This window comes from Alligator mississippiensis, chromosome 7, assembly GCF_030867095.1.
Source record: "Alligator mississippiensis isolate rAllMis1 chromosome 7, rAllMis1, whole genome shotgun sequence".
In the NCBI taxonomy this organism is placed as follows: Eukaryota; Metazoa; Chordata; order Crocodylia; family Alligatoridae; genus Alligator; species Alligator mississippiensis.
This window is the reverse complement of record NC_081830.1, coordinates 89693524-89717190: the sequence shown is the minus strand read 5'-3', so window position 1 is coordinate 89717190 and position 23667 is coordinate 89693524. Positions and strand designations below refer to the sequence as shown.

Genomic DNA, 23667 nt, shown 5'->3' with positions numbered 1-23667 from the left:
GCCTCCCAGGAGCCCGTATCCAGGACGCAGCAGAAAGGATCCCGAAGCTTATTCGGCCCTCCGACCACTACCCTATGCTCCTTATCCACGCGCGCGTGAATGGCATGGCTTGGAGCCATCCCAGCTGGGTCATGAAAGGCCACGGGGCTCTGGGAGTGGGGCTTAGGGGGATGGGGTGCAGGTGGTGTTTTCCTCAATCCTCCCGGTTTCAGGTTATGGGCTGAGGAGGGAGAGGAGGATTGAGGTAGTCAACCAAAGACTGTGGCGCTGGTGTTATCACGAAGGCTTTGGCTACCATGATCACAGTCCACTCTTTGGTGAGAGAGGCAGCAGTCTGCTTGGAAGAGATGGCCTCCCTCTCACTGCGCTGGGAAGGAAGTTCTCAGCCAGCACGGCTGACCTCCTGGACCAGGCTTTAAACTAAGCCCACTGGGGGATGGGTGGACAACCACCAAAGCAAGCCTGTAGGCATTAACCACAAAACCAGCAGGTTAGGGCACCCAAGGGAATCCACTCCTACCCAGCCTTGGGATGGTGTCCTCCTGGGAATGCAAGGAAGCCTATGGCTTCCAATGGGATGCTTATGTGTCTGTACACCACTGCCGGGAGCTCAGGGAACAAACAGGAGGAACTGGTCCTCCTGCTAAACAAAAATGACTACGATCTCACAGGAATAACGGAGACCTGGTGGGACTCCACCTCTGACTGGGCCATAGGCATGGACGACTATACTCTGTACAGGACAAATCATGCAGATAAAAGGGGTGGGGATGTAGCTCTATGTCAAGGAAAGTTACACCCCCCTGCAAGTCGACATCGGCACCCAGGGAGGGCGACTAGAGACCCTCTGGGTTAAAATATGTGGGGAACGTGGCACAGGGGACACAATGGTAAGAGTCTACTACAGACCCCCTAACCAGGAACAAGAGCTCGACCAGGACTTCACCAGGGAGCTGGCAAAGGTTGCACGCTCCTGGTGCATGGCTCACTACCGACAAATGTAAGGTACTCCACCTTAGGGAAAAAACCCCGGAAGCATACTTATAGGCTCGGCAGCCTACGCTTGCTAGTAGCGAGGCCAAGAGAGACTTAGCGGGTCACGACTGACCACAAGATAAACATGAGCCACCAATGCGATGTTGCAGCTGGTAAAGCAAACCAGTGCTGGCTTACATCCACAGATGCTTCTCGAGTAAATCTCAAGATGTCATCCTCCCGCTGTACTCGGCCTTGGTAGCAGTAGCATCCAGTTCTGGGCCCCACAAGTCGGGAAGGATGTGGAGAAGCTTGAGAGAGTCCAGAGGAGAGCCATGCGCATGATCAGAGGAAAAGAGAAGAGGTCTTATGAAGACAGGCTGAGAGCCATGGGACTCTTCAGCCTGGAGAAGCGCAGGCTCAGGGGGACCTGGTGGCTGCCTATCAGTACATCAGGGGCGTGCATCAAGATCTGGGGGAACGCCTGCTCACCAGAGCGCCCCAAGGGATGACAAGGTCCAACAGTCACAAACTCCTCCAGGATCCTTTTAGGCTGGACATAAGGAAAAACTTCTTTACTGTCCGAGCCCCCAAGGCCTGGAACGGGCTCCCTCCAGAGGTGCTGCAAGCACCTACTCTGGACTCTTTTAAGAAGAGTTTGGACGCTTATCTTGCTGGTATCCTTTGACCCTAGCTGACTTCCTGCCCCTGGGGCAAGGGGCTGGACTCAATGATTTCCTGAGGTCCCTTCCAGCCCTAATGTCTATGAAATCTATGAAATCTTTAAGGTACAGACTTCCTTGCCCACAGGGACCATTCAGGTAATAAAGTTGTCCAGGCTCTTATCACCCCATGCAGTGGTGACACGTACGCAGTGCATGTGCACCCCCTGAGAGCGCTGGTGCAACCCCTAACAGCAGTGTTCCTGGGCAGGGGGCAAGCGAGAGCGCTGGTGCCCCCCCAAGAGTGCCAGCCAGGGAGTGTGCCAGGAGAAGCGGCCCCCCCGCAGTCGATGCTGACAACTCGGAAGTCCTGCAGACCCCCCAGCCCCGGTCTGCAGGATCCGCTGGTCGCTGAATGGTGGGGGGGCAAGTGCCCCCCTGACTCAGAAGGCAAGCGTCGCCCATGACCCTATGTCTTGGTTACCATAACATTTGTTTCTCTGGACTTGACAAATGTAATCTGGCTCCTTGCACATCCACCCAGAATGCCGCTTCCTGAACTTCTCTTAGCCAACTGATTTAACCCTGTTAGCCATCTTTTTGCACCTGTCCACTGCTTCCCTATTTATTCACCTTCACCCCAAACAGAAGATCTTCGCCATCATATCTTAACGGCCAATTCCTCTCTCACCACCTCTCATCCCTCATTCAGCATCAAGAGGTTAACCCCTACCTCCAAACAGCCCAGTGCCAGCCTTCAGCACCCACTCATTACATCTTCAAATGAATGATCTGTGCTTTCTCGCATGTTGCCCTCCTACTTGAGAGCAGGTCCTCAAACACGAGCAAAGTTACTTCACTCTCCTCCTTCCAAATGCTTCTTAACTCTCTCCCCTTTGCCAAGGTGCTGGCAAACACTTGACAACGGTTAGGCGGCTGGTATGCTAAGACTCCTGCTGCCTTTGTCTGTCTCCGTGCCGAGGCAGCGGTCTTCCTGCACTCCCCTGCCCGCTGCCCGTCACGAAGAGCGGTCAGTTTGTCTCTGTGCTCCCCTGCCTGTCTGCACCTATCTGCTGTCTTCTGCCTCAGATGAAAACTCAAAGGCATTTTTGTTCTGTATTTATACATGCATCTAGTACAAGGCAGTCCTGATGCATGACCAGGGCTCTTAGGCACTGTAACATCAAAAATACCGGTTATTTATGGTTAATTTTTATACCCATGTTTCTCAGATAACTTGTACTAAATTAAGGGCTGAAGTAGGACTATAACCTTCAATTTACAAAATGTCCAGGTTAGACAAAGGGAAGATCCATATAAACACCTGGAAAGTTGTTACTTTCTAACATTTTGTGAATTGCTTTAAAATTATCCAGGTTTTACTCTAATTACATCACTGTAATGCTCAGTGATTCTTTTATATGAGGACCTCGAATTAGCATGAGACCAGTATCTATTTCACGCACTCTGGAGACGTGTGTACAGTACAACACAAGCTGTACATAATAAGGACACACAGTCATTAGCAAGGCTGAGTCAAAGAAGTTCAGAACAGGCCAGAAGGACAGCCTTCACGTTCTCCTGGCAGGGGTTTCCACACCACCCTTCATTTCCAAGTCAGAAGAAAACTGTTTACTATACTTTTTTTAAATAACAACTGTACGTACACCATTAAGAACAGTATTTATTTAAAATAAACTACATTAAAAAAGCATAGAAAGAAGCTCAATAACATTAACTCATACTTAAACCTGATTATATTTTTGTCTGGCAGGAGTATATTTAACAGAACTTTCCTTCTATTCCTGGAATACTTTTAGGATCTGTTCTATGAACTGGTTTCTCTGGATCACTCACAATTAGGCAGAATCAGACATAATAAACAGGAGAATAATGGAAGCCTGGAAATTGGTAGTTTAAAGAATGTTTTCAGCTACAGTGAATGTGGCAACATGTCAATCTTCCTGCCCACTCTTAGTAGTAGAAAAATTACAGCTGCATATCTCAAACTGAACACAGAAAAAGCACTTAATGTGTAAATACTTGAATCTCTTCGATTGCTGCTGCTTTCAGGGGAGTTTTACAAGGAGTACACGGCAAGCTACTGCAGATCCCTACACATGGAAGAACTTGAGAAATACACACATCAAATGGATATTATTTCAAGAGAAAAGGATTCGACTGTGTTATGTAACTACATACACAAAATGACGGTCAACACAAAACTAAGGCTCAACAGTCTTCCAGATATAAATGCACACCCGGGGTAAACAGCAACCTAAGTGGGATACCACCAAATAAATCACCACTTCTGCTTCAGGAAGCCTTTGCCAACAGTACAGTAGCCATAAAAACAATTACTTTTAAATTATTATAAAATATTTTAGTAGATATTCATCTTCCCACAAATTTTCAGAGTATTGATTAGTTATTTTATCTATTGAAGTGAGAAAAAAAAATTAAATATTTTTTTACCATCAACAGTGCTAACTGAATTACTCCATAGATCTGACTGATGCACTGGACTACAAAAATATTTTGCACTTGGTAAGGAAAGAAACATTAACTTTCTATTTAATTAATCCAAGAGAAATTACGTCAAGAACTGCTGTGAAAAATGGTAGCTCACAGTTTTACAACAAAATACATCAAAATCTTCCTCTTAGCACCCTGATCCATCTTCTCAATCACACACTGATGCATCAAGCACCTGTCGATGTTTAATCAGATCACTTAGCCGTATTTCTTTTTTCAAGAAGGTTGCTCAGTAGAAGGACAAGACAACGGCAGTTTCCACGAACAGTTTAGCTGCTACGCAATAAACACCTGACAACTACTCTGTATTTACTAATACCATGCTACCTTTGGTCGTGCTTAGAGCTGAGACATACTTAGCCTTATCCACAAAGCTGATGCACTAACTCAGTAAAGGAAGAGAAACAGGAAGATCCCCTCTAGTGAACAAAGGGGCCATGCACCAAGTCACTCAGAACTTCCAACCAAGTGGCTTATTTTAAACAAGGTGGCCTTTGCAAGGAGGTAAATGATTGGGAAGATTCATTCAACATTTTCCAGAAGAATGGCTATTTTCCTGAAACTTAACTCGACTTTGCCAGGATAACCTGATTTGCACACGAGTAAATTACAGGGCAGTAAGTGATTGCTACCATACCCTCTTTTGAAGATTCTGTTTCTCATTTAATCTGATCCTTTTCATTCTGCACAGGTCTTCAAGCCCTTTGGCAGGTTGAGTGCATATTTTTACCTTCGTTTAGCTGTATACAACTAAACGGCAGCACAACATCCTTTGGCGATGCCACAATTCACTACTCAGTTCACCACTTATTCTTGTTTTGGAAGAAGCACAGACCTACTTCTGCATCTCGAGAGCTGAAACTCTAAATGGAACTTGCTAATTGAAATACCGCTATAAGAAAAAAAACAGGAATGTCGATTATGAAGAAGCAGCACTGTTTAATAGATCAATGTGATGTAATAGGTCATTTTTTCTCCTCTGGGAAGAACAGCAAATAAAGTAAATCACTTTTCTGACTCTCAGGATCTCCTAACCCATTCTTCCCCTACCCTGGCTATGGACACCCCATATTATGAAGCTTTTGTTGCTTTGCCTGAATAGGAGAATCTTCTACATTTGCACCCCTAATTAACTTAAAACAGGTAACCATGGACCTCACAAGCAGCTACACTGTGGTGATAGAAGAACATAAGTACCACCATACTGGGTCAGACCCATGATCCATCTAGTCCAATATCCTGTTTCCCACAGTGGCAGAAGCAGATGCTGGAGGGAGAACAGTGAACTGGATAGATCAAGGGTCGGCAGAGTGCCAAAAACACCCACAACCTTGACTTGCAAGATGTTGGTGTGCCAGGGGCAGACGGCGGGGGAGCCATGAGGGGCCCAATCCTTGTTGTGGCAGTGCAGCCCCAGCCCCTTCCCCACTGTCCACCCCGAGGTGCACATGCCAAGCAAAATGCCTTCGCATGCTACATTCTGGCATCCATGCTGGGGGTTGCAGACCCCTGGGATAGATCTAGTGTAATCTGTCCCTTATTCCTTACTCTCCCTTGCATCCATTATTATAGGTTTAGAGGAGCCAGAAGAAGAACACAAGAAAAGCAATTCTGCCCAGTCTTGTTTGGAAGGCCAGATGTAAAACATGTCCTTTTCATGTTGAAACAAATGAACACTAACTTTATGAAAATGTTCTTTTTCCCCTTACACCTGCTATTTAAGCACAACTTATATGATACTGGACTTCATCCATCCAAGTCAGAGAAGTTCATAATAAGCCAGCACTGTTAAGGAGAAAGGCAAGCAGAAGTACTAATGAAGAAGTACTTTTTTCTTGGGAAAAAAACAAACTTATGATAAAGTTACACTAGCTCACCAATGCCTCAGGAAAGTTGGTACTACAAGTTTGTTTTCCGACTGGATCATAGCCATCTGGTTTCTCAGCACCGTCTTTGCGTGCAAGTCCAAGAAACTTATGTCAGAGAAAGCTGAACGAGGGTCACCCACAGCATTAACTCTGCATCCGGATGCTGATGATGTGCCAAGTCATTAACAATTACCCTGATACCAAAGTGATTTATCAAGATATAGCAGAACACCAAACCACTGCACTCCAATCAACAGTGCACTGTTTCCTTTTAAACCCTTTGAAAAGGGAAGGGGAGAGGCTGCTCCACAGCACACACCAAGTCCGCTTGCTCCTGCAAAACTCCTCACAGCGGCTGAGCGCAGGACAGCTGTTCCCACTCCTTTTTCTAAGGAGGGCAAAATAAGACGGGGATGTTCAGCTTTGGTTTGACCACCTGACTCACGGGGTCTGGAGAGGACTGTGAAGTGGAGGCAATTCCAGTTAGCTCTAAGTTGCAGGTTTTATCTCAATGGTCAGGGTCATCATGAAACACTGTTATGAACATTACCGCACAACAGGTAATCCTGGTTGTCACTGGAACAACCATGAAATTACAGCCAGAATCTATGTTCACACCCACTGCCTGGATGTCTCCCCTCCTGAAACGAGTGAAAAACTGGCACCCATGAAAAAGCAACCTTTACAACTTTCAGTTACACACGTGGAACATGAATCTAGAGAGGAACACTTCTCCTACCTTCTGGACGGTATTGTGCCACAATGGTTACGGCTTGGCCTGCATTCTTCAAGGCAGCTGCTGCTTGCTCGTGGGTTGCAGCTTTGAGGTCTACACCATTAACCTACAAGCAAAATGGAGTAATTTCTTTACTGAAGTAAAGGTTCTTGTTTAGTGAAAATGCTCACAGAACATGGTGTACTCATGGGAGAAAATATATGATACAACCTAACCTTCATTACACAAAATATTCCATTACAAGGGATTTTCCAACTCTGATATAAATTGCACATTATATATTCTTGAATTTAATACTGAAATTAAGGCATACAGATCTATTCTCACACAGATATCTATCTATTTAGTGATGCAGGAGTAGTCCAAAACTTTAAAGATTTTTTTTAAATGAACTTACATGGATTGCACTTTGTTACATTTAACTGTCTTAGCATATGTAAAGTTACCTGCTGTCAAAAACTTTTCCTAATATTTTCACAGAAAAACTGACAACATATAGCTTTGCACATCTACATTTTTCTTTCAACAAGTTGACAAGGTTTTAACTGCTGGGAAAAACCACGTAGAAATAAAAGGAATAGCAGGTATTTATCCAGTGTAGACAATAACAATGTACAAGGACTACTAAAGTTCAATATTTTTTCCCACATAACCCGCCTCCAAATGTGACATGCACAATATTTTTGGAAGGCCCCAAGAAGGAAAACAGATCTTACTTTGGAGTACAGCTAAGGACCTGAGGTCTGTGGCCCCAGGGGTTGGAGCCACACGCTGGGCTGGGAGCTCAGGAGTCAGGAGCCGCTCCCTGGGGCTGGGGACCATGTCCCTAGGCTGGAGGCTTGGGGGCCGTGTGTCAGGGCCCGGTCTGGCTGAAGCAGAGCTGGGGGCTGTGTGGCAGCACCGGGGCCACACCTGATCTGGCCATGGCAGGGCTGGGCTGCGTGGCAGGTTAACCCTGAGCGCAGACTCCAGAGCTGCATGGCAGGTCTGACTTGGCATGTGGCTCTGCAGCCAGAGCCCAGGGTCCAGCCACAGGCCAACCCCACATGCCAACGCAACCTACTGACTTTTTTATTTTATTTTGGGGAGATATAGGGGAGGGAAGGCTCCCATGGGAGCCACAGCAATTAATGCTGCCACTGCTCTGCTGACCCCAGCTGCCCAAACTCACAGGAAGCTTTTCCTCGCATACAATGTGCTCTCTTATTACCAACATTGGGTTTGGGGAAAAAACGAATGGGTTATATGAAGAAGATTTAGCGGTGCTGCGAGAGAAGCGATGCTATCTGTCTGGCTAACACTTCATTTCCTGTTATAGGCCTTGTGGACATACACCAGTGCACTTACTGTAACGTGCCCTGTAATTATGTAAATGCATCTAGTGCCTGCTGAGATGGGGCTAATAAGTTACCCAATATATAAAATGTCATTAATATTTAAAATGCATTTTACTATTATGTGCTCTATTGGGTTTTGTGATGCAGAAGTGCAATTCAATTCCCCTCTGGCATTTAGATTTGCATTGTATTTTTTTTATTAGTCATCACTATAATCCATTTAAATAATTTTTAATTTGCTTACTTTCAGTGTCCATATTATCTCAAGGATAAAATATAAATCCTGAAGTTGTGTTTGTATGTACAAACCAAGAACCTGTAGAAGATTATGCATCTAAAGAAAGCAAATAAAATAGGCCTATGAACTGGAAACTACATATGGAGAAAATGCAGACTCTTTAATCTATTCCACATAGTTCAAAAAAGCTACCTTGGAGCACCTCAGTTGCAGCCAACTACCCTGCAATCTGCTGCTAAGTCATCTTTCTTTCTTACATGGCTTCCATTACTGCAGTATTTTCAAGACCTACAGACAACACCTCTATGCACGTGCATTAAAAACTGCAGCTGTGCAGGTGATTTGCTGCTAATCACATAGAGAACAGGTGCAGAAGCAAGGAACTATAGCCACCTGGTTTCATAGTAGCTCGGGTCAGGAGGGACCTGAACAGGGCATCTAGCCTGACCCCCTGCCGCAGGCAGGAATGAATGCTGGGTTCACAAGATCCCATATCCTAGGTCCTAGCCCAGAGTCCAAACCACTGCTTCATCCGTCCTTTCTGGGTACCAGACAGAAACCTGCACGGTCTGTGTACTTACCCAGTTTTATGGGAGCCAAATAATAAACTCTCTCTCTATTTTAAAACAGCAAATATAAAATAAAACATACAACGTGAAGTATATGAACTGTAGTGTGCATGATTTGCCCTCAGGACTGAGATTTGAGGCTCTGAATCCAAATCTGATTAACATGAAGCATGATACTTAGTCCTAAATCCTGCTGTCTCCAATTCAGACTAACTACATTGTAACTAGATTTTAGCGCAATGAGTCATGTAAACAACAGAGCAGGTCAAAAGACAGGAAGGTAATACATTCTTCAAAATCTTGACACTTACTGAAATGATACGGTCTCCTTTTCTGAGCTCCCCGCTCAGATCAGCAGGGCCTCCTGCTAGGATGAATGAAATAAAAATTCCTTCTCCATCTTCCCCTCCCACAATGTTGAAGCCAAGCCCTGTTGATCCTCGATGTAGGACAACTTTTCTAGGTTCCCTAAAAGGCAGAAGAGAGAGTCACTTACCATGAATTATAGCCGAAAAAGCAGATATACATATAGATAGATACAGATACCGATCTACCTAGATAGATAGATAGATATAAGCCCTGACAAAATCCATACAGCAGAGGACCTTGGCTAGATATACAAAATGCCCAGGTTGTATGGCAGGTACGCCCTTACCTTAGTCTATACAGTGTACCTAGAATTGAAACATTTTCTCAGCTAATTATTATGATTTGATGTGCAGTTCAAGTTTCACATCATCCTGCACTTCTACTCTTACACAATTATTTTCACTTTTTCAATGATTAACAGGCACACACATGCAGCAGGGGCCACTGTGATAGATGCAGTGCACACAAGATTCCTGGCCTCAAGAGAGGTAGTAACTTAAGTACAAGGCAAGACATGACAGCTATATCCCAACAGCACAAGGAAACTAAGAAAACACACGATAAGCGGAAAACAGCCTTCCTTATTGTCTCTTTTATATCCCCTATTCATCTTCACTTCTCTCACTGACTCAGCTGACTCCAGATCTTGCACTTCATCTTTTATTTCCTACCTGTCTGGTTTACACTGTCGGCTTGCTCTAACAAAAGAAACATTTCCTCATAACCTTTTGTGAAGCACCCGTCTTGAGGGTGATTATAAAGGAAGAACGCGGAGTACTGGAAGAGGACAGGTCTTCGTTCTTCCTCACTCTGTCGTTACATCCTCCTGTGACCTAAGAGAAGTGTCTTCACAAGTCAGCCAGTTCAGCTGCAGATTCCAGATCACGCCCATCTAAAGGGTGCTGTGGGGCTTTCCTGATTTCGTAGATTCGCAAACTGTCAGGGGCTGGACGGGACCTCGCAGACCATCAGGTCCAGCCCCCCGCTCTAGGCGGGAAGACAACTGCTGACCCCAGTGCGGTGACTGTCCAGTCTCCTCTTGAAAACCTCCCGGGCAGGCGACTGCACCACCTCTGCAGGGAGTTTCTTCCACAGTTGGGACACCCTGACTGGGAAGGAGTTTTTCCTGGTATTAAGCCTGAAGCGGCCTTCCAGGAGTTTGTATCCATTGGTCCTGGTCTTCCCCAGGGCAGTCCTCCAGCTGCGGTCTCACCAGCGTGGAGTACAGTGGGAGTCGTTTGTAAGACACTAAGCTCCTGAAATGCAGATTCTAGATGAGCTTTATTAGGTGTTAGCCAGCATCCATTTCTTACCTTAAGGGAAAACCCCCCCTCCGGTGACAATATTCTTTTGTGTGTCAAATGATACTAATGAGAAGACAACCGAAATGCCTTTCTCCCATTTGATCTCACTTTGGGAGAGCCACTCCTCTGATCTTTAGAAAAAAGCAACTGTTTATGAGACTGTGTCTGGACCGGTACTGAGCTGTTGCAGTATTGAGGCCTCTGTGACAGTGCCTGGGCTAACGCAGACGAGGTTCTGCAGTTCTTCTACGCGTGCTATGCCTGCATCCAGCCGTGTGCGTTCAGTGTGAACGGCACGGGGGGGTCAGACTCCATCAGCGCTGTTAGCTTCTGGTGAGTACCGTGTCAGTTCAAAAGGTGTTAGGCTCGAAGGTGAGAACCTGGATATTTGCTCTGAAGGACTTGATCAGGAAGGCAAACAACATTCAAAGATACCTTGAGCCACTTTTGTATTGTATGAGCCATTACAAAAATTAAGAGCACAAAACTATTTTTCTCCCTACAACTAAATAAGTCAGGCTAGGAAAAAGTAAAGCTTAGCCAATACTTTTTGCCAGACTAATTTCATTGCAGTGAAAATACTTTTGGTTGAGTTGTGAATACAATAAGGAGCAATTCAAGAACACTGCTTACACATTCTCAGAGGACCCCCCTCCCTTCCTTTCCAAAGGAATTCAGCAGCAGTTATACTCCAAATTAACTTCACATGACAATACAAGAACAAACAGACTGCAGCAATTTTACGGTATTTTAGTGTGATTCGAAAGAGAAGGGGCAAAGAAGTGCAATATCAGAAAGTCATGCTATGAGGTAGAACCGTTAGACAATGTCTCTGCTTCTACTGAAGGAAAAACTGACTGCACTGCTGTTACTAGATTCAGAGGCAAGAGAATGGAGAATTTCACTATAAGAGAAGAGAGTAGGTGGAAAATGTCTGCACTGCATTGAAAAGATCACTAGAGTGCACTAAAGATCAGCCACTGATCATTTCCACTCCTCTCAAGATGTCCATTTACATGAGAAGCCAAAAGCAGCTGAACTTTATAAGCAGAGGTTTGCTCTTCATTCTCGTGTTTCTCGCTCTCATTCCAGGGATGCCGAGTCTCGAAAGCAGGTGCTGCCCCTTACCGAGATCCTTTGCCAACTCGCTGCTGTGCTGCTCAGGCACCCGCCCCTGCCAGAGCTCCCGTCCTTCCAGAGAACTCTTGTAATGGCTTGATACGGGGTATTAGTACGAAGGCAGGGAAATGCTAGTTCAGACTTGAAGAATGAAACCGCCAGTCAGTTTCTATAATGTGCTGCAGAAGAAAAAACCTTTTCTCCTTTAAGAGAAAGGAGCCAAAGTGCAGTTAAAGGACCATGAAGAATTAGGAAAATAAATAATTTTGAAAACAGCCAAACTTAATTTTCTGTATGCATATTAGAGAAAATCCTTGCTGGTGCATTTTGCTGGTGCAGTATGTCTAGAAAGTCATCAAGCATGGACAATTCCAGATGAAGAGGGACAGAAAGGAAAGCATGCTCTAGAGTCCTGAAGTCCTCACGAGGAACATCCTGCCAGCTATCCTTCACCAATTCAAAATCTCCATGAACTGCAGCTGTGGCAGCTCGGCACTGGGGAAGGGGCCTTCTCCTGGGTAGGCACTCAGGGCTCCACAGGTCAGAGCCAACACCTTCATCTCCACCCAGACACCAGTGGCCAGCCAGGGCAGTCCCTATAGCAGTGGTATCCATGTACCCTCCACGAAAAGCTGCGCTCTGGGGCTGAGGGAGCTGCTGCCCCGGGATCGGTCTCAAAAAGGGCAATAGCTCCAAGCAAAGGGTAATTAGTCCCGACTGTGGAATAAACTCCCTCCAGAGGTGGTGCAGTCACCTACCCTGGAGGTTTTCAAGAGGAGACTGGACAGTCAGTGTGCTGGGGTCACCTCACCCCAGTTGTCTTCCTGCCTAGAGCAGGGGGGCTGGACCCGATGATCTGCGAGGTCCCTTCCAGCCCCTGACAATCTATGAATCTACGAACAGATCCGTGTCAGGCTGGCACAGCCTTATAGAGGCACATTACAAGACTCTGAATCTGATATAATAAAAGGGTGGAGCAGCGACAAGGTTCAAGCTCAAAAGAAAGAATCACAACCTCTTGGCAGGCAAGGGAGATATAAAACCGACAGGATTCCTGCAGTAACTGGGTTGCACAGCAGCAGGGGAGGGGGTGTCAAACCACTGCTTCATAGGCAATGGTGGACATGCCTCCTCTACACAAAGGACTGCTCTTACACCTGTCTTCTCATTTCATCGCTTCGCTCACTCCATCTCCAGCCTGGGCTTACCTAGCTCACTCACATTTATGACAAAACCTTGACTAGAATCTTTCTCTTACACTGAACTGCATCCAAGTTGGATAAATTACAGAGTTAGGCATCACTAGCATACAGAAACAAAGTTTAACGCTCCATGCAGACAGACGCTCCAGGCGTAAGAGCCGCCCCACCAGGTCTCTGTCATGCCACATGCTGCGCCTTCCTGCTTCTGTTTCTCTCCCCGTACTGCTTGCACGTGTATGCATACATCGGATGCATTTCGCATTTTGACCTACTTCCTTCCCCTTTGCGTTGCTTCTTCCTGTCCTGCGACTCTCTGGCCATCTCTCTCTGTTAAGTTGCTTCTCTGGTCCTTTCCCCTCTGGACTGTTTGCTCTACTGCTGGAAGGTTTTCTTTACCACCCACCATGACACCTACTTTAAAGCCCTCCTTATTAAGCTGCCCAGATGACACCCAAAGATGCTCTTTCCAGTTCTGGTCAGATGGATCCCATCTCTTGATAGCAGTCCTCCTTCCTAAAACACCCACCCACTGTCAAAATTGGAAGTCTTCATCACCATCTCAGCCATGCGTTTACTTCCAGGATACGATGGTCCTTGCCTGGATCCTTGCTTTCCATGGGAAAAACCAATGAGAACACCACTTGTGCGCCAAGCTCCTTACCCCTCCTACCAAGAGCCTCAAAGTCATCTCTGATCTGCTCGGTATCGTTGGTTTGTGTGTGGACCAGAAGGAAAGAGAAATGGTCTGAAGGATGGATAAGCTTGTTGCTCTTTCTGTGACATCCTGAATTTGGGCTCCAGGCCGAGAGCTCACCTCCTGAGACCCCAAATCCAGACAAATTAATGCCTCTGTTTCCCACAGAAGGGAGTCGCCAACTACCACCACTCCTCTTTCTTTTTTGTCCAGTGGTCCTAGAGCCCCTGCCCCTGGGGCCTTGCACTTCCCGCTCTCTGGATCGCCGAGTCCTCTGCAGCTTGCTTGCAGATGTCCTCTCCTCTGCCTTTTCCTCAGTTGTTTCAATACAGCGCTGAAAGTGGTTGCTGACTTCAATCCATTCCTCTTCAACTGCATTAGCAGTGGCTTCTGAGCAAGCAATAGAGAGCCTGCCCTCTCTGAGAGGTGCACACAGTCTTCACAAAAAATGGACCCAGTACTTCCCCATCAGTTTCTGCCAGCCAGGCAGGATGTGGAGTCCAAGTACAGTTGTGAGATGAGTGCCCTTTGGCCCACCAGGATCTCAGTGAGCACCACAGGCTAGACTTTTAGCAGAAAAGTCCAGCCTCTTGTTCTCCCCCAAGGCCCTGTTCCACCACCACAGAAAAAGAGTGCTTACGCTGCATCTCATCGATCTTGTTCATAAAATTATATGCAAAAAGGACTCAGGCCAGAAAATGAGTTAAGACAGTCAGCATTTGGCATTTACCAGATTACCAAACCTTTGCCAGGGAACCAACCTGCCATCAGGCATTGTGGATACTACGGAGGCAAAAGCAATTCTCTTCGTCTGCCCTATAGAAAACAGAAGTATAAAAAACTCTGGTGCAGTCTTCAGCCTCTCCTTGAGATTCCCCCACTGGAACATCAGCTGTCGCCTCGCACTTCATTTGTTGCAGACCACGCGTCTGCTGGGGGGACTTCCATAGGTTGTCAGGGGCTGGAAGAGACCTCGCAGATCATCGGGTCCAGCCCCCCCGCTCTAGGCAGGAAGACAACTGGGGTTAGATGACCCCAGAGTGCTGACTGTCCAGTCTCCTCTTGAAAACCTCCAGGGTAGGCGACTGCACCACCTCTGCAGGGAGTTTATTCCACAGTCGGGACACCCTGACTGCGAAGGAGTTTTTCCTGGTATTAAGCCTGAAGCGGCCTTCCAGGAGTTTATATCCATTGGTCCCGGTCTTCCCCAGGGGTGCCCTGGTGAACAGTTGTTCACCGAGCCCTTGATGCACTCCTCTGATGTAGCAGTAAGCCGTTATCAAGTCCCCTCTCAGCCTTCTCTTCTGTAGGCTAAAAAGGCCCAGGTCCCTCAGCCTCTCCTCGTATGGCTTGTCTTGCAGGTCCCTGATCATATAGGGGGGCTCTTCTCTGGACCTGCTCAAGTTTTTCCACGTCCTTGTTGAAGTGCAGCGCCCAGAACCGGACGCAGTTCTCCAGTTGCGGTCTCACCAGTGCGGAGTAGAGTGGAAGTAGCACTTACTTAGTTTTACACGAGATGCATCAGTTGATGCATGCCAGCGTGTTGTTTGCCCCGCTGACCACCGCATCGCACTGCCAGATCACGTTCACGCAATGGTCGATCACTTCCCCTAGGTCCCTTTCGGCCGTGGTGCAAGTCAAGCTGTCACCTCCAAGCCTGTATGTATGTTGAGGGTTGTGTGCCCCCACATGGAGCACCGCACACTTGAAAGTGTTAAACTTCATCTGGTTCTGGTCCGCCCAGCTCTCCAGCCTGTCCAGGTCCGCCTGTATCTGCAACCTATCTTCTGGCGTGGCCACCTTCCCCACAACTTGGTGTTGTCCGCAAACTTGGCCAGCGAGCTTTTCAGTCCCCCATCCAAACCATTGATAAAGATGTTGAAAGCACTAGTCCAAGCACGGCCCTCTGAGGGACACCCCTGGCCACAAAGCCATGCTGGCTGTCGTTCAGGATCTTACCTTCCATGAGCGTACCGCGCATAGATGCTTTAATGAGCTTTTCCAGGATGTTCCCTGGGATGGAGGTTAGGTTGACTGGCCTATTTTTGCCCGGATCCAACTATAGTTGCCCCAACTTGTGAGGAAAGGAACAGGCGTAGACACCAGGTGGGACAACTTCACCAGAAGTGGAGTAAAGAGTATACTGCAATCTCCTACCAAATCCCTGAGGAAGTATAACACCATTTGGACCATTTACACACAGGCTCTTAGATTTCCCAGCTACTGTTTCTGAACTGATCGATGTATTGTTGTTATGCAGCATTACTGTGGGAAAGCTGATTCAAGTCTCTATCACAATGTAGAATTAAAGTATGGCTTGAACAGCTCCTTACCTTGTAATCTCATCATCTCCAAGCATCCCCTTTGGAACTGGGGAATATCTCCCTGGGGATGCTGGTGGCAGTGACTGCCCCAGGTAGGCAGGAGGACTGATATGGTTATCCACTGGCTGAGAATAAGCTTAAAACAAAATGAAGAAAATATTCAGGGGATTAAGTCACTTGCAAATATCTGAATAAATATATCATAAGGAGTAATCTGTTTTACAGGCAAGCACATTCATTCAAGTCTAACAGTGCACTTAAAATGTCACAGATGTGGAACATGACACCAAAGTGCAACACAAGTGAGTAACTCGCTTTGAATCTTAACACCAATTTCCCAGGTTCCCTACCCAGACAGTTAGCAAAGAATATACTGCTTTAAAGTTGTTTCATTATAAGTAAGACATTTTACTCGTTATTAAGTAGCAGGCATTGTGATTGGAAGTGCTAATTACGTAAGAGACAGGAATAAGCTTTTGTTAAGTGGCCCTAAGTTTATTAAACCTGAGATCTCTTCCGACATACCTCCCCTGGCAGCAGAGGAAGCGGGAGGTAAGATCAAGGCTCTTCGTGCCTGATGCCTTTTAAGTGCCTAGCTCCAGAGCATCCCAACACTTCCTAAAAACATAAGAATTGCCTTTTACCAGACAGACCATGAGTGGTGCGGGCGCTGAGGCGCAGGGTTGCCAGCCCAGAGAGGGCAAGTTCAAGGCCGCAGCAGAAGCGCTCACGGCACAGCTCTGTCGGAGTCCAACGAAAGTTCAAATTCTGCTAAATACCTCGTCACACAAGAACGCGAAAAAGGAAAGGAACGCTGCCTTATGTCTATTAGTGCCTTTGGCTCCTGCCTAAGCTAGTGCTATATCTTACCAGGAAGGAGGCCTTGGCTGGGACGACCCCCAGGGACCGCAGTTTCCCATCCCTGGTCTGATCCTGTTTCTGGGTAGAGTTTCCTGGGCAGCATCCACTGGCTCCAGCGGGCACTGTCCAGCAAGCTCTGCTCGGTGTGCCCCCTTGGCGCACTAATTATAAACCTCTGACCTCACTCCCATCCCCGTTGTTTTCAGCTGTCCCAAGCAATTAGTTGTTACCTTTCCAGTAGCCTCCCTGTTTGAAGGAGGCTAATAGTTTATTTGGTGGGCGCTGCTCCACAATTCTTCTCAGGCAACAAACAGGCCTGTGTCACACAGGCAGCGTGCATCTGCTGGAAGGGAGCGTGAACAGGGTTTGACCAGGGGGGTTTCACACATGAAGGGTGGGGTGGGTGAACTGGAGCCCCCGTCACCTGGCGGGGAGGGGGTCCAATACACCTGCCCCACCCCCCGGGGGGACGGACTGAACCCCCCGACTGACCGCTCCCTTCCCCCTCCCATTCTGAAGACCGCGAGAGGCTAGCAGGCAGAGCAGACAAAAGTTACAGAAAACGCCACACTTTGAAATGTCTTCACCTGATCCCTCATGCAATGAGGGGCGAGATTGTTATCCGGCTGGCTGTTTTTGAAGCTGTCTGCAGGTGTGCACTTGTGTTTGGTCACAGCTACAAACTGATTGCTGCAGCCAGATCGGGTGAAAATTGTCACTTCTGTCTGCATCCCTGGAGTTTACATTTTGGGAGTTGTTAAGGGTGTATACGGAAGTGTTCTGGGCACGTTTTACAGCTTTGTAATGTAAAGCACTTTTTATAGCACTATAAAGTTACAGCACTCTTAAACATGACAGAAGTGCAGCATTGGGAGGCGGGAAGGAGGGGCTCAGAGCCTCCCTGCCCTTCCCAGGACAGGGAGCAGGCGGGGCACTGCCACAGCCTCCTGGGGCTTCTCTACTGGTCTCAAATTCAACCAGCATATGAAAGTTATTTACAACCCTGCAGGTTGCCAACATGCTGCAAAATACAGTGCTTTGCATTGAATACCTCATTTAACAGGGATTAATTTAAAGCACCATACCCATTTTTGAAGTGCTGTACAGCCGCGCACTCCCGTTAAGTCATGGCAATAAAGTGCTTTGAAAGTGAATGGCAACTTCTGTACACGCCCTGGCTGCATCCAGATGAGCAGCCGTGCAGCACCACATACTGTGCATTCAAGTGTTCTGCGCGCTACACAGTAGCAGCATGGCAAGTTTTTTTACCCCAATACAAAGTGGTCTGGGGCCCGTCACCAGGGATGTGCGATGATGGTTAAGTGGAAATATAGGGTTAGAGAGGATTCAGCAGGTAGTGCTGCTCCCTGTGAGCAGATTCAATGTCTGGATGTAGGTATCTTTTTCTTCAGAGCAACTCACCTAAACCCAGATCTGTCTTGGCAGAAAGAAGCAATTCGGTTATACCAGTAAGCAGTCATTCGCCCTCTTGCCTGAATGCTCTGCCCTATCTACGAAGGGAGAGGGCACGGGCGAGTCTTGCAGTCATACTGGGAGGCACTGCCCGTACAGGACAAAGTGAAAGTCACTTTGAGATGCGGCACGCAAGGTTCTTTGGGTAAATGTGATATCTTTTATTAGACCAACTAAATAATTGGAAAAATTGTTCTTTGCAGGCTTTCAGGCACAAACACCCTTCTTCAAGCATGTCAACTCGGTACTTCCTGGTTTTCAGAAACCTGTGCTTTGCTAAACTTGCAGTTGAAGATACCAGTGGGCAGCTGTATGTTAAAAGTTTTTGAGAGAGAATTTCCTGGGCTTTTCTCTGTAGGTGTCAGCTGTTGTCTGGGCAGCTGTAGCTACCACGCAGGTTTGGTTCCTGAGACGTGACTGCAGTGGTGAAATGGAAAGGATGCTCTAGCACTCAGACATGGCCGTCCGCGCTAGGTGCACTCTGCTGTAATGGAGCATTGATAATGGTTGCACTTTTGAAATGTATAGAGGGGGGAGTTGCACAGTGGGCAGGGAGAAAAATGAGGCATGATTAAAGTCTTAAAACTCTGATAGAAACTTTAAGCACATGAAAGAAGACTGACATCTCATCCCACACCACAGCCACCCCAGCAACATTTCCAGCTAGCCCTCATCCTCCCATACTGGTGCCGAGTTCAGACAGGTACTTCAGCTACGGACACGGGGGACAGTCACAGCAGACGCTTCAAGGAAGGAGGACATTAAGACAGTAAACAGTTCTTTACAGAAACAAAATGCTTTGGCAACTCTAACTAATCCTAACAAGGTCCTTGTGAGGGGGTGAATAAGTAACAATCAGATTTCTAAACAGGGAAACAGATGTGGATTAAGCAGCTTGCTCAAACCCACACAGCTAGTGAAGGATACAACCAAGATTACAACTGCAAGCTTCTGGCATCACCTCTTCTGCTCCATCCACTAAGACCTCTCACATGCCATGTCAGCAAGTGCAGTGTATGCTAGTTATTTAGTGTCAAGTGTAAAAAATGTATTCAGAAATATGCAAGCAGTTGTCAGTACTAGGCTCAAGAATCAATCACTTCCTATTGCAAGCTTGATTCTCAGCCCCAGACAAATCATCCCGTTTGGAGCTGCTACCCCTCAGAGACCTGTCTTACAGGTACTCTATTCCCCAGTCTCTTAGCAACAGTCACAGAGAAGCAAGGCTGGAAGGGACCTCAAGAGATCATCGAAGCCATTATCAGTCATCGTATCATTAGACTGGTATTAAGAGTAGCTGCCGGTAGAAACGCCAAGCTTGCATAATCAACGTATGCAAACTCCTGTAACCTTTATTTCTGTGCAGTCTATTCAGCCTGACAGTGACTGCTGCTACAGATCAATAATCCACTCATCTGTGCATTATGGCAGATAAGGGGACAGCCAGCAGCTATTTATGAGTTAGAAACAGTAAATAAACTCCCTACATTTGTGCACATGCACTTTGTACACACAGACCACAAGTACATACTATACTAAAAAGGGCAAAACAATTTGAGACTTCTTTGGCACCCAGATGCATTTATTTTCAGTGTCCTCTGCTTTAAAAGGCACAAAAATGTATTCACAGTGAACACACAGTGACATGACAATTTTCTTAAAATAGTTATTTATAGAACATGCACTACAGATGCATTTCAATTTTTATTAACATGTGCTCAGTAATTTACCATTCTTAAAAACCGGAGACAACCAGATGGCATTTATTATTAGCTTTTAAAATAAAGCCTCCGAACTACAAGTCACAGAAATACGAGAGCAGTGGTTTGCAGTCATTTTAAACTCAAGGCACCCCTTGTTTGACTTGAGGAATCTCTTAGAAAATGCCAGCTCTTACTTTTCACTCATTTCTTACTACAGAAAAATAATAGAGCACTTTTCTTTTGTGAGGAACTCAGAGAAGACCACACAACAGGTCAGAATGCTTTAACACAACGAATTCCTACTTGTGCTCTCTCGGTTTATCTTGTGAATCCTGTTGGCAAGTCACAGCACCCTGGTTCAGATTCACTGTAGTAGGATAATCTAACAGCCAACAAAACTGCTTTCTTTCCTACTTTTCATTTAATTTGCAGTTAGCATTGGATGGGGAGGAGTGGGAGAAGGAGTGTTACACAGTTTCACCTAAAACCAGTGTTTAATAGGTTTTGTGTTAAGATACATTTAAATCTGCCCTTAAATACTATCAAAAATGGATACAGCAACTACATAAATACTTAGGTTTCATTTTTCCACTTTGCAAGCATTATTCTGTTTAAGTCAGAGTTGAAAATGCTTTCATATTTGAAAAAGTGAGATTTAAAGATATTCCTTGCCTGAATGAGAAAGGGAAATTAATAATGGATGATGCAGAGAAGGCTGAAGTGCTTAATGCCTTTTTCACTTCAGCCTTCACACAAAAGGTCAAGTGCCAGAAGACAGGAACAATTAACCGAAGGATAAGGAGGGAGATAATCGGCCCAGTGTAGGAACACAACAGGTTGGAGACACCTAATGTTTCTAAAGCAGCGGGGGCAGAGAAGACTGACCCGAGCGCTCGGAGATCAGCACAGAGCCACCGACTATCATCTCTGAGACCTTGTGCAGGATCTGGTAAGGTTCCAGGAGACACGGCCGGTCTTTAACAAAAGGGAATAAGGAGAAAATACAGACTGGGCAGTCTGACCTTGAACCCTGGAAAGATTACGGCCAGCCCTGCAAATGAAGTGCTACAACGTGCATGGACAGCACTAAATAGATAAATATAGAGAGACGGGATCAAAGAGGGTTTTAGCCCCCTGGCCAGAGAGCAACGAAGTCGCCACTAAGACGTGCTCTCCAGGCAAAGGGAGACGGAGGGTGCATTTGCTCTGCCTGCCCCCGGGCCAGAAGCACTGTCTCAGGCTGATGCCACACGGGCATCAGCTGGAGGCAGCTGCCAGGGAGGGCAACCCCCAGCCCCTGCGAGTGTAGGAGGGAGGAGGCCCTTGCCCCCTCCCCCCCAGCAGGAAAAAGGGGGCCGTGCGTACCATGGCCCAGGGCAGCCACCGCAGCCATCCAGCACAGCCCGCAGCTGCCAGCGCAGGGAGGGGAAACACTCAGCACCCCCATCCCCGCGGGTGAAGAGCTGCTCCTGTGGGGGAGGCTGAGGGAAGACCTGGGTAAATTGGAGGAGTGGTCCAAAATGAATGGGATGACATTCAGTAGGGGCAAGGGCAAAGTACTGTGCAAGGACAGAACAATCCACTGCACCGAAGTGGCTCTGGGAATAACGAGGCTGCGGTACTGCAGAAAAGGTCCTGGAAGTTATAATGGACTGAAACCCAAGTAAGATGCAGTGTGGTACCACTGCAAAAAGAAAAAAAAAAACATATTGGGGAGTATTAGCAGGAGCGCCTCCTGCAAGTCATGAGAAGTGACTTCCAGTGTATTCAGGGGTGTAGGTTGTACCCCTGTTGCTCTCAGGACATAGGCAGACAAGGACAAGGTTCTTTGGGTGAATCTGGTATCTTTTATTAGACCAACTTAAGTAGTTGGAAAAAAAATTTTAAGCAAGCTTTCAGGTTCAAAAACCCTTCATCAGGCTGAGGAAATGTCAGCAGCTGGCGTGCGCTTTTCCTGGCTGGACTGCAAAGTAAAGCAGCCCGAGGCTGGGCTGGTCTGCGTGCAAGACAGGCGGTCAGTGAAGATGTAGACTGAGGAGTCGATGGGTGAGAGACGGGTTGGGTGTGGGGGAGAGAAGGGGGGTGAGCAGTGGAGAGGCACCTGGGGAGTCAGATGTCAGGCAGGTTATAGTGTCATAAATCCAATGTCTGTATTTAGTCCATGATTTTTAGTGTCCAGGAGGCTGAGGAAGTAGAGTTTATGGGCTCATCTCTGGGAAGTGTTTGGTAAGTTCCCTTTGAGGATCAGGACTGAGAGATTGGAGAGAGAGTGGTTTTCTTGGGAGAAATGTGCCCCCTCAGGTCACTGGGTATTCCTGTCTTTGATAGATTTCTGGTGTGCATTCATTCGGGTTCTGAACCCAAAAGCTTGCTTAATTTTTTTTTTCCAACTACGTAAGTTGTTCAAATAAAATATATCAGATTCACGCAGAGAACCCTGTCTTCCAGTCTATTCAGCACTGATGCACAGCATGGAGTTTCAGAGACCGTGCTTCAAGAAGCATGGACAAGTTGGGAAATGTCCAGAAGAAAATAGCAAAAATGATGAAAGACCTAGAAAATACAGCGTACAGCGAAAGGCTGGAAAAAGCAGAATTATTTAGTCTGGAGAAGAGAAGGTTGTTACCAAACCTCTCTCAGTTTTCAAATACAAACCCCGAAGCATAAATGGTGATGATCGGCTTTCCTCTGTGTTCACAGGGGACAGGGCAAGAAGTAATCATCTTACATTTAAAAAGGGGAAATCAAGGCTGGATAGTAGGAAGAGCATCATAGCCATGAGGGTGGTTCAGTCCTGGAGCAAGCTGCCCAGAGAGGCAGTGAAACCTCGACCCCTGCAAGTTTTCCAGGGCAGGTCAGACAACGCTGGCTAGGATGGCGCAGGCAGGCAGGGGCTGGATTAGCCGACCCCCTGGCGGGATCCCCTCCAGCCCTTCTTCTGTAAGAATTGTTTGGATGACTCCAAGTATCCACACGGGCTCTATTTCTAATTCTGATCTTAACTACTGCCCCCGGTAACATTTAGGAATAGGGATGAAATCTAGATCCAACTAGCAATGAAACAAAGACGGATTAAAACAAAATCTTTCAGTCATTTATGGGAAAATTAGAGGTGAGTTTATGAAGCCCTTAATTAAAATTTCCTTCCCAAATGTCAAATATGAGTAACTCTCAAATAGTAACTAGTAAAAACTGGTGAGATATTTTAAGATAAGTAAAATTCCTAAAAAATAACTGGTAAATAAATTAATTATTCAATGAGTTGTCAATGAGCTATTTTACAATGCCGCATGCTTACAACAACATGGAAGAGAATCAGGGGAGATAAAGTGAAACCTCTCCAAGATATCCTTCAATATTATGTGTGCTCACTTTGTGCGACATACACATTCTTATTTTACAGGGTGTGTTATTGTCACCTTTCCTTCCCCTCTTCTATTTCTGTCAAATAAATTCTTATCAATTAGCCCTGCTGACCCTTTGCAGCTATCGCGTCTCTGAAATGCCAACACCCCCGACAAGTTCTAACAATACACGGGCTTGGCCCAAGTGCTCCGATGCCAGGAACAGATGCTGCATTTGTCTCTGGACAAGCTGTGCCTATGTTCGTCCAGGAACAGAAACATCCTTTCTAATCAGGGTTCAGCGAGCAGCTGAATGCACTGCTGCTTTTCTGTCGCTGATTCAGTGATGCAATC

At 46.5% G+C, this 23667-nt stretch overlaps 1 protein-coding gene across 14 annotated transcripts in view; it reads right to left on the bottom strand.

The window, feature by feature from the left end:
* DLG1 (discs large MAGUK scaffold protein 1) overlaps positions 1–23667 on the bottom strand; it is a 289256-nt gene that overhangs the window by 56907 nt on the left and 208682 nt on the right. For all 14 annotated transcript variants that reach the window (XM_059731291.1, XM_059731292.1, XM_059731283.1 and 11 more), the window contains 3 exons: positions 15942–16068; positions 9232–9388; positions 6780–6882 (listed from right to left, as the gene is read on the bottom strand). In XM_059731291.1, the coding sequence (XP_059587274.1) occupies positions 6780–6882; positions 9232–9388; positions 15942–16068 (387 nt within the window). The remainder of the gene's footprint in view (positions 1–6779; positions 6883–9231; positions 9389–15941; positions 16069–23667) is intronic.